This window comes from Gallus gallus, chromosome 15, assembly GCF_016699485.2.
Source record: "Gallus gallus isolate bGalGal1 chromosome 15, bGalGal1.mat.broiler.GRCg7b, whole genome shotgun sequence".
Lineage (NCBI taxonomy): Eukaryota > Metazoa > Chordata > Aves > Galliformes > Phasianidae > Gallus > Gallus gallus.
The window spans coordinates 5,349,387-5,360,633 of record NC_052546.1 but is presented as its reverse complement, the minus strand read 5'-3'; the positions used below and the strand labels follow the sequence as shown (position 1 = coordinate 5,360,633).

Below are 11,247 nucleotides of genomic sequence, written 5' to 3'. Positions count from 1 at the left end.
CCGGCGGCCCAGCTCCCGTAAGTTACATTAGAGCAGCCGCCGCCGGTGCGCGACCGGAGCGAGCGGGTGGCAGCAGCCGGGCTGGGCGCGGGAGGGGGGGGCAGCTGGAGCCGTGACGAGCGGTCTGGGTGAGGACAGATCGCAAGCCTTCCTCAGCAGCGCCTTTTCCTTTTTTCTCCAGAGGCGAACGGGGCGAGGCGTGCCGTGCCGTGCCCACATCGCCCTCCGCGGGGCGACCCCTGAGGAGACAGCGGCCCCGGGTGCGCGCCTCTCCGCTCTCCTCAGCCGCCCGCTCGCGCTCGGGGGTGCGTGAGTTCCCCCTTTGGAGAGGCGGCCCGGCTCCCTCAGAGGGCGTGTGGGGTGGGAGGGGGGCGGGGGCTTTTTTTTTTCTTCCGTCAGTTTTCCCTTTTTTTTTTTTTAATTTTTTTTTTCCTCTGGAAAGAGTGAAGCGGGCTCTGTGTTTGGGGGGGGTCTATGGTGATAGCACGGGGGCGGTGGGGGAGAGAGCGAGGGGCTGAGGAGGGGGCACTCCGCCGCTGAGGAGGAGGAGGAAGAAGAAGCGAGGCTCCATTTGCCGCTCCCTGCCCCGACCATGGAGAACGCGCACACAAAGACTGTGGAGGAAGTTTTGGCGTATTTCGGGGTCAACGAAAGCACCGGGCTCAGCCTGGAGCAAGTGAAGAAGCTGAAGGAGAAATGGGGCTCCAACGGTAGGTGAGGCGGCCCCGCGCCGCGATGCCTCCCTCGGTTCTTTCCCCTCTTCCCCTCCTCCTTCACGCTTTTCGCCTGCCCTCCCATCCTTCCCGGGGCCGCGCTTCGAGGCCTGACGTGTCTGTGCGAGCAGAGCCGGCATCTCTTGCAGGACCCGGAATCGGAGCGCGGCAGAGAAGATGGCTGACTGCAACTCCACCTCGTGGGTTTCTTTCAGAGCCCGGAGCGGGGCTGGCAGCTCCGCCGCCCCCTCCGCGGGGAACCTGCCGTGCTGAGATGGAGAGCTTGCTGCCCATCGCTCTTCTTTTCCCTATCCTTCAGTATTCCCTGCTTTCCGATGCCTTTTTGGCCCAATTTTTGTACATTCTTTCGAGTCGTGGCACAAAATTACGCTGATGAGGTATTTCGGTTTTTTTTTTTTTTAATTCTTGTTGCTCGGCCTCATTTAGTCCTTTGTGAACCTTCTCGGTGTTGTGTAAAAATGAAAAGTCGTGAGAAGGTTCCACTTCTTTTTTCTTTTTGTTCAGCTTGGACGTCCCTTCCACGCCTGTGGTTGTGGGGAAATGAAGGGAGAGCGGAGAGCAGGAATAAGGAAACCCTCAAGTGGAGACTTGAAATATTTTGAACCAAGCTTCCTTTTTCTTTCTTCTTTTTTAATTATTTTTGTGAGTGATGGTGGGGGAAAAAATCTTGGTCAGCGTTTGGAAAGCATTCTGAGCCTTTGACCCTTTGTATGCAGCAACAGCAGGAGTCACACAGCTGGCTGGAGTGATGACTTGGCTGAATCATAACCCTCAGCAGATCCCAGCTAACCTGTACATGCACATGACTAGCAGGCCCATTCAATGCTCTGATGAACAGAGCCCCTTTAATAGCTATTTCAGTATGGCTTTCCGGCCCAGTTGAGTCTACAGTGTGAGAGCAGTATCTGGTGGATGTCTTATAATGCTCTAATGATTTCTTCAATTATTTCTTTTTTCTCACATGCTGCCTGGAAAAATCCATGACTGATAGAGTTACCAGCTGAGGAAGGTAAGTATTTCAATAAAATCTTCTACAAATTCTTGTCAGTAATTCTTTTTTTTTTTTTTACATGCATGACTAAATGTCTTCTGTACGTTTTGCAGGAAAAACCTTACTTGAGCTTGTGATTGAACAATTTGAAGACTTACTAGTTAGAATTCTGTTGCTGGCAGCTTGCATATCTTTTGTAAGTATGAATAGCTCTTATTTCATTGATTTGTGTATCGCAGCTTCAGGAGCAACCTATGTTCAGTATATAGGAACTACACACACTACCCTTTCTTCCAAGAGGTAGAAGTATAAGATGCTGAGTAAATTGTTCTGTCTTAAATTAATTACCTTGTGAAGAGGCTTTTGTATGCTTGAAAACAAAGTTTCAGGGAATCTGTTACTGTATGAGTCAGGAGTACATAACTGCACTAGACAGGTATTCTAAAGGCACTTCTCATTCAACCCGGCTTGCATGTTTGAAGTGGGATTTCCCAATGCTTTTGTTGGCTTTGAAAACTAACCTTGAGTAAGCGTTTAACTGGTCACTCTTCTTGCCTTTGAGTTAATCGTTATCAAGCTCAATGCATAATCATTGGAAGACATTTTTGGATGCAGTGCAGACTGGAAATAGAACTACATGGCGAGTATTCCAGTTGCCTTCCCTTCCTGATAATAGCAAGGTGACAGTTGTTGCTTTTGACAGTGACAAGAATGATGACGGCTGTGATGGCACCATTGTTGACCAAATTTGGTAACTGACCTTTGGATAGTCATAAAATGGACCTCTTGCTTGGCGTACAGTTTTGAAAGAACAAGAAGAGTTTAACTGAATTTTTTTATGAACACGTTTAGCTGGTCCTTTTACGCAATACATGAAGGGTGTGTGTTTGCTGGAAAACTGGAAAACTGAGCACCTCTTTAAGTATAGAGGGAAGATGAAAGCTCCGTGTCTTAGGGAGCTGGATGACAGAAACAAAAGTGTGCAGAATATTAAATTGTTTAGAAGTAAAAGTTTATAGTAGACTTTGCCCTGGAGTTGTAATTAACTGCTTTATAAAAAAAAAAAAAAAAGCGGCAGCTCTTGGGGATTGTGGAAACTGTGGTGACTCTTTAGCTAAGGGCAAAGTAATTATGATGGGCTGAGGAGAAACACTTCTGTGGAGATGTGGGGGAAAGGTTGTCCCGGTGTGGCTGCTGCAGCTCATTGTGCTGCTGCTCCTTGACCGACGCAGCTTTAGTTATCACCGTGCAGGCACCTCTTCCAAAGTGCTGTGGGTTTTGGTGTGTGTATGCTGTTACCAGCTGAGCAATGCTTGGTGGTGTTGATCTTGACCACGGGGATTGATGTGCTTTACTCACTCTTGTGTTTCCTGGGGAGGAAATCAAGCTGCCTATAGAAATGTGAGTAAGCAGGTCATTTTAAAACTCTCCTTCTTCCTCTTTTCTCATTTTCTCCTCCTGGAGGACTGGAAAGGAGAATGAGATAAATGACAGCACGATACTGTTACTCTTTCATTCTATTGCGAATTTCCTGTTTTTATTATAACTAAGTATGTGAAGAAATCACCTTCACCAAACTTAAAGACTTCATTGCTGAATGTGAGTGCTGAGTGCACTCCCTGCCAGACTGAGAGGTAGTGTACTGCCAAGCACACACTGCAAACTTTTAATAACTGGGTTCAATTTCTTTTTTCAGTATGCTTAATTTTCTTAATTAAGGGGAGATTGCACTCCAGAAGGACCGTGGGATAGATCTAGGTTGTCTGCTTCTGTGCAACTGGGATGGTATATGACCTTGGACTGCTGCTTTGCCTTTTCTGTGTCTCCCATTTGAGAGTTCTGGCTATGCATTGTAACACTATTTTAGAAATGGCAAAGATTTTCCTTTCAATGAATTATAAGGGAAAAATCCTGATATATTTTGCTTTTGACACTTGTAAAGCACTTTCCCCTTTGTTTCTGTCTTTTTTCCTGTTCAGAAGGGGATCATCTGTCTTCTTTTCTTTTTACGCTTCCTGATGAAAGCATATTAGAGGCTTTCATGGTAGCAGTAAGGAGCTGTTGAAAATGTTGATAGAAGAACTGGATTGCTGTAAAATTGGTTGTAATTAACATTGGGTAATTTGTGTTCCAGAAGATGTTTGAGCAGTGTGTAGCTGTGTTAGATTTCTGGACAGAGAACTTCAAAATACTGCATTGAATATTGGAGCTGTACGTAAAGCTGGAACTGTAAATTATGCTAAGCCATTCTTAGGATTGAATAGCTTAATGTTAAAAGTTAACTTCCATGTGTGCATTGTGCTGTCTTCTACAAGCCTTAAGCAAGCCTTAAGAATTCAGTTTTGCCATTTGTTCTATTGCAAAGCACGCAGAACTCCCTATACCTTAGAGATCTTGAAGTGGATTATTAGACTTAAAATGGAGTCAGCTAAACTTGTGTTGTTTTTCAATGTTGAGTAATACCATTGGGAAGTGCTCTTTATTTAATAAGTCAAGACTGTGATTTCCTTGGGGGCAGTGTTGGACCCCTCAGAATTATACTCTAGAACATGATGAAGTGCTGATTCACATTTCAGTTCTGTGACTGCTTTTTACTGTAAATTATTGTTTGATCTAAAACTGTAGTATTTGAGTAGAAAGTAGGACTTCGTGTAGCGTAACAACAGAAATAAGTGTGGATAATGGCACCTATTTGAAGCAACTTCCAGCTGAGGACTTTTAGACCTGGTGTATATCCAGAGGAGGATTTCTGTCAAGATGCTTAAATGAGTAGTTTACTTTAAATGGCAGTGAAAAGGGAAAAATGGCTTACCAAGTATTGGCTTAAGAGTGAATGACTCCCAAAGCTCCAAACTCTTGCGAAGCCTTTGAATTACTAGTGAGAGAGCAGAGTGTTAGAATCAGGAGCAAGACTATATTTTTAAGATTTCATGAGTGTCAGTGAAAACTGGCTCTAATTTGAATTTGAACAGTTCTGCTTATTGAAGATCAAATGGAGAATGTACTTTGCTGTTCTAGTGGCATCACATTTGTAATGCATGCTTTTAGGAGGGCACAGGTGCTGCTAGGGCAGTGCAGGGAGCAGTTCTTCACCAGCTGTGCAATGTCAACGTAAAGCTTTATGGTTCAGGTGTGAGAGATGGGACATCAGGGTATGTTACTATTCTGTGTTGTGGAAGCTTTTCTGGTGATTGTGACCTAAAAGCTTAATGTTGCAATTGACGGCACAGAAACAACAGTCTTGAATATCAAGTTCTTCATTCAGCTACGTTTTGGTGTAGAGACATTGCCTATTGCATAGCGCAGCGTTCTGTGCTCGGAGTGCCTTTTGTGTCCTCTGCTCCCACAAGGCCTGTCAGGTATGTGTCAGTAAAAATAAATCAGACTAACAGCTGAATCTTTGTCACCCTAGCTGATTGTAGGGGTCATATGCTGCCTGTTGCCTTGGCTGTAGATATTGTGTGCTGCATTCCAGGTGGGAGCTGCTGTTACAGATGTGCCAAGTTAGTAACTGCTTAAATTCTCACACTGTTATTTCTCCAATATTTTTACTGGCCTGAAGGTATGGCTTTTGAAGGGAAACAGTGTGATTTCTGATGCTGAGTAAATTGAGCTAAACGCAGACTTGGACATTGTTTCAATATTTTGTCAGACAGCAGTGAAGCCTATGCAGAGGTCACTTGCAGAGTAGATCTCAGCAGTTCAGAGGCCTTTGTAGCCTGAATTCTAGGTGCAAGTAAGAGGATGTTTAATTTTCTGTGAATTCTGGCTTTTAGTCCTTCTATTTCAGTAACATTCTTTGAAATCTCCTGTATTTACATTAAAAAAGTCAGCTTGCTTTGCTCTGTGAATGACTTAAAAGTTGTAAAGTGTTACTTCTGTATCTTAATTCAGAATAATGCTTTGAAGAGCGATATGTGCTTACCTGTCAAGTCTTATCTTTGCGTCACATCTTTATTGAACTCTCTTCTACAAAATGAAGTATAGACTGGAAACTCTACCGAAAACTTGTGTTCAGAAGAAAGTTAAAACTTTTATAGGCTATAAATTACAGTGAATACAGCCTCATCTGTGTTAAAGGTGAGCAAACTGCTAGTGGAGGCAGTAAGGTGTGCTGGTAAAACATGGTAGGCTTTGCCCTGGGATCACCCCACAGCTACCTGTTAAGGGCAGGAGCTGCATGTGGCACAAGATAGTGATGTAGGTTCCATTGGCACGCTTGTAGCTAAACTCCAATTACTCAGTAGGGCTTGAGATACCAACTGGTGGGATGACATGGCAACAGTGGTTCCATTTTAATTTGTATGAATTGAACAGGAGGTGCTGTGTGTATTTTTTTTCCTTGGTTTTGTTATGTTGACCACAGGAATGTGTTTTCGTTTAAGAAATACAGAGTAGCATTTCTATCTGATGGGTACTTAGGATTTGCTAACTTAATATAATGCTTGATTAATATTTATGGTCAAGATTACGTGTATATTCTCCTTGGGTAGCAAATAAAAAATTCTGTTAGTGAATTGGAGGAGTTCTCTGTGGTATTTCCTGGTCTTCAGGGTACCTGGAAAGTAACTGGGGCAAGTATCAAAGCTAGTAAAATAGTTTGCATCTGCTTAATTTTTAGCTAATTTGTATTGAAAAGAAAAAATCATTAAAGGAGGGCTTTCTGAGCAGTAGTTAGTACTCTGTCCAAAATGCACTGGATGTTAATTCAAAGTGTCCTGTGAGAAGAAAGCTCACTTAAAAGTAGACCATAGTTCTGCATGACCAGCTTTAATTAGTGTGAGGCTTTTTTTTTGGTCAGGATGAGCTCTTACTCCCTCAGCTTTCTTCTGAGCTCCCAAAAAACGTTTTTGTTTTGATGGCAATGAACCTGTTCCCTTCTGTTGGCGGCTACAGCCTGCTGGGCAACAGAACTTTATCTTGAAACTTCCATTCTTCTAATTCAGTTGTCTGCTTAATGATAAATGGACACCTGGGGCAACTTGCCATTGTAACTTAATTTGTAGAAATGCCAGAGGCTGTATGGACGTACCTTTCCTAGCTGTGTTCATCAGTATTCTCCCTCATTGCCGGCTGACTGCTGCATTGTACCTCTGACTCCCTATTTCTTTCTCCCTGCACACCATAACTCCAGCAACCTGAAGTCAGTGTGCTGAATGCGAGTTGTCCTCTAAGCTGCCCATGTTGCCTGTTGGTATGGGACTGTTAAGAATTGTTATTAATTTCCCTTACGCTTTCTGACTCCTGTTTCTTCTGAGTACTTTTGTTCTTTTCTTACTCTTCTAAACTTACATGGTAACTTTTCTTGCTGACCCTACAATATGTGGGAGTGGTAATCTAAGCTTTTTTTTATGTATGAGTTTAAGTGACTGTGGCTAAAATATGATGGAGGCCGTTCTGAGTAACAGACAAGAACTTTAAGGGAAAGCCTCTTCGGGATGTGAGTGTGCTAGTGGAAGGTTTGTAACGTAAGTGAGAACTATTAGTAACATTAGTGAGAACTGTTGGTGATGGGTGGAAGGTTGGACTTGGGTGATCCTGTAGGTCTTTTCCAGCCTTGGTGATTCTGTGATTCTATGATAAGCTCAATACCTTGGACACGAGTTGTAGGCTTTAGCATAAGATCTGTTACCGAAATTGCCTCATTAGAAACCCTTTGCTCAGCCTTTTGGAGTTGCTGGTTTTTGTTAACTTCATGCTACTAGCAAATAATAAATCTCATCTGTTACAGCAGTATGTGTTGCCTGTCACAAATGTCCTAAATGGAGTGTTAATGAAGCAGTAATTTGCTATGGTAGAACCAAGAATTCACATTAATGTGTTCTGTTATGTACGTGGCTATATTTAGATTCTAGAACTAGAGCCCTTGTTAATAACTGCATGGAAACTTTTGCAGGGAGATGGGTGTCTTGCTGCCAGGATTAACGGGTTCTTGTTTTAATCTAGTTATAAATTGATAATTTCACCCAACAAGCAACAGAAGATCTAAAACAGTTTAATAGATTTGTGCTATTAGGGCTTCTAATCTATCTGCTCTTTTTGAAGTAATGGTTCATTGAAGTAAAGATCCCTTGAGTAATGAATTCTAGTTCTTCTTGACATATTTGTATTATGCTCTCCTTGTAGCTGCTTTCCTTACCTCTCAAAGTTGCAGGCTCTTTCTCAGCCTTGTTTTACAGCCCACATGGTCTTCAGCCTGCAATAGGTTCTGATTCAGCATATTAACAGGACATTATATGTATTAACAGGGTAACTCAACATTGAGAATTCCAGTAAAGAAAGGAAAGAAAGAAACACATGAAGCAGCTTTTTCTAATGGTAGTGTGGGTCTGTCTGTGCTGGGAAAAGTGAGATGTACTGTTAGCCCTTTGTGTAGCTCTTGCAGTGGTGGCAGAGTAAAAGCTGTCCATGGTGTAAAGGGTGATGTGATGATTGAAAACTGCCTTGTAGTATGTGTTGTCCAGGAGGTCAAATGACAGAAGCCAGTTGAGGTTGATGATGAGTGTGGAGACCATAATAGCTCCTAACTCGTTCTCTTCTCCAGATGGATTACTCAGACCCTCAACATAATGGAATGCCAGTTGGGATGTTTCATTCTTATTAATCATAACCCGGATCTTACAAGTTTATCCTTTTGTAATAAAATTTGTTGTTGCATTGGATTTGCTTGACAGTCTTTTTTTCTGCTTGAGGCTTTCATGCTGCTGCTCCTTCTTCCTTTTAACATCCTGGAGTGTTTCACAATTGAGCAATAGCTCTGAGCAGCATGTTAGTGGATTTGTGGTGCTTGCTTTAGTAATGGTTTGCTCACTGCAGTCTTCTAGTGATTCAGAGCACTGTTGCCTGACTACCAGCCCTAATTATCTCAACACGTTGTTCCTATTTACTGTCACTTTCCAGGCTTCCTGTTGCTCAACATGCTGACGAAAAAGCTCTTCCTCTCTGGTCATGTTAGCTTGACTTCAGTAGCTGCAGAGCTCTGTAGGGCCCTGATGCTCACCTGTTCTCCAGAAGTGAAGTGAATGGCAAAAGCCTAAAACTAGAGCATGAATAGAAAGCAAATGAACTAAAAATCTTGGAGCCTTTTATGCAAGTCATCCAGTTGATTTACTTAAAGGAAAAATGTGTTACAATTTATATTAGGTACTTGGCTTAGAATTCAACTTCAGATGGAATTGTGCCGTTCACTTAAGTGCTTCAGTAAGACGCTGCTTATATTTTAATTTATAGATGTTTCTTTTTCATATCTCAGTGAAAATTTATTAAGCTATTTTCATTTATTTGTCTAATTGGATAACAAACGGTTTAGTTAAAATTCAGATTCCAGCTATCCATAAACTTCTTCGTGCACTGCTCTAGTGCTGTAACTTAGCAGTCAAGCTAATCAATCTGCATTTTGTTTTAGACTGTTGTGGAAAAAAAAAATAGCAACTTTTCACTGCTGTAGCCGTTGTCACAACAACTTCTGCTTTCATTTTTGAAGCGAGAGTAGCAGTATGATTCCCAAACAGCTTTCTCCTTTAAAAGGAGAGCAGGATTGGGAATGAACTTTGTGCTAGTTCATTAAAGATTGTTTCTCCTTTTCCATTGTGTATTGCGGGCTTGTTCAGGAGCCTGGAAGATCTGAGGATGCTTCAAGACTGCTTAAGTCTGGGGAGTTGAACCTCAAGCTATCTGGGACTTAGATTTGCAATGTGTCTGTGTAAATTACTTAATTTAAATTGGTGTTTCTCTCTCACAGGTGCTGGCCTGGTTTGAAGAAGGTGAAGAAACAATCACAGCGTTTGTAGAGCCTTTTGTAATCTTACTTATATTAGTAGCCAATGCAATTGTGGGAGTGTGGCAGGTATGCAGATGTTTTTGCAATACCAATCACAAGTGTCTTGGCTTTTTTTTGTTTAAGATGAAGAACTGCACACTGTACTGTCAGATGCTTTATACAATGCAAGCAATGTATGTTGCTAGCTTTAGATTTTTTAGAGTCAATGTACCGTATAAATTCAGGACAGAAAGAGTTGATGAAAGGTGAAATGAAAGCTTCGGAAGTTTTGCCAAAAAGACCAAATGCCTATCAGTGTATTTGGCCACATGCTGATGAACACAGGAATTAAAAAGTCCAGTATGAAATCCTGAGTTCAGGAAGTAAATCAAACACTGCAAAGCTAAGAAGCAGTCAGTTGCATCGGTTGGCAAAACAGCAACAAAAAAAAGAGTTAGAACTCTTGTCTGTTTCCTGCTGAGAACAAATACTGTGCTTTAGTGCTTTTATTGGTACAATTAAAAGGTATTAATTCTACCTGTTCAATTGCTGCAATTTTAATTAAACTTACGAAGGCTGCATTTTCATGAAGAGGTAAAAGTTATTTCTGAAAGCTATTTTTCCTGCATTATCGGTTGTGAGATTAATTGGATTACTTTTTTAAAGTAGCGTTGGCAGTAACATGTTCTGAGATGTGAGAATTATGTGAACAACTTTCTTTTGCCAAACTGATCACTTCAAAGAAAGCACACTTTCTTAGAATTGCTTCTTTTCAGGTAAGAAGTATCGCAGGGTTTTAGGGTAATCGATGTGCTTTGTAAATTTTTTTTAAAGAGCTGGTATGAATGTGACATAATTACTTGCTGTCTTAGGTAGGCTTTAGGCTTTTTTTGTTCTGTGCAAACACAAGCTGGCTGAAGACACTCAGAAGACTCACTTTTTAGCAACACCCATCTTGCTGGTATGGTGGGAAGAGGTAATGTAGAATGAGGAGTAACAGCAGTGCACCTTTAAATGTCCATTTGTATTCAAATCTTCGTGAAGCTGTTGCACAAGAATTAATCTTTGAGTTACAATTCTGCATGTAATGATTTGAAGCTTGAGCTGTAAGGTAAAGCTGTCCATATAGTTTGTGAATGTTCCTGCGTAGATGCTGAAACTCTTGTAGGAAATGATCACTTTTTCAGCTGTGGTAAAAGCGTGCAGAGAATCTTTATGTACCTCTATGTAGTGAACTTAATTGTGAAACAACTGCGGCATGGATTAAATGACTCATGCCCTTTTTTTAAATGGGCATGGAAAAAGTCACGGTACATAGTCTCCACCCATACGTGTATCTGTTTCTACAGGTACTAGATGTGAGCAACTGAGTCATTGCTTTAGCTCTGCCCTTCTCAACCTTTTCCAAGTGCACTTTTCCCAAAGTGCCATTTCTTAATACTTCAAGGATTGAGAGGACAGGGTAGCACCTTAAAATCAAGCAAGCTGGGGGGGGGGGAGAACAATTGTTTCAGACACTGAGCTGTATGTTGTAGCTGGATCATATCAGTGCAACAGTGTTGAGGAACAGGGTTTATTTACCTGGTTAAATATGAGGCTAGGAGTAGTCCCAGCTTTTGGAACCTGTGCTGGTACCTATGCACTGCCTGGCACGGTGCTGTATAGCATGTAAACATAAGTCCTTCAGGGGAGCTTTGGTAGTGCTGTGTGAGCTGCTGTATTGTCTAGAAGTACCTCAGCCTTTGACTTTTCGGAGATTGTGT

At 42.0% G+C, this 11,247-nt stretch overlaps 1 protein-coding gene across 4 annotated transcripts in view; it reads left to right on the top strand.

The window, feature by feature from the left end:
* Nucleotides 1-34: 34 nt before the first annotated feature.
* ATP2A2 (ATPase sarcoplasmic/endoplasmic reticulum Ca2+ transporting 2) overlaps nt 35-11,247 on the top strand; it is a 41,382-nt gene continuing 30,169 nt past the window's right edge. For 3 of the 4 annotated variants that reach the window (NR_073529.4, NM_001271973.2, NM_001271974.2), the window contains exons 1-4: nt 35-710; nt 1,726-1,743; nt 1,839-1,921; nt 9,467-9,571. Coding sequence is in view for 2 of the 4 variants with exons in the window: in NM_001271973.2 (NP_001258902.1) it covers nt 593-710; nt 1,726-1,743; nt 1,839-1,921; nt 9,467-9,571 (324 nt within the window). In the remaining 2 variants the exon portion in view is untranslated. Of the gene's footprint in view, nt 711-878; nt 1,112-1,725; nt 1,744-1,838; nt 1,922-9,466; nt 9,572-11,247 lie in introns of those variants that run through there. The other variant, XM_046901109.1, reaches the window with a different exon arrangement.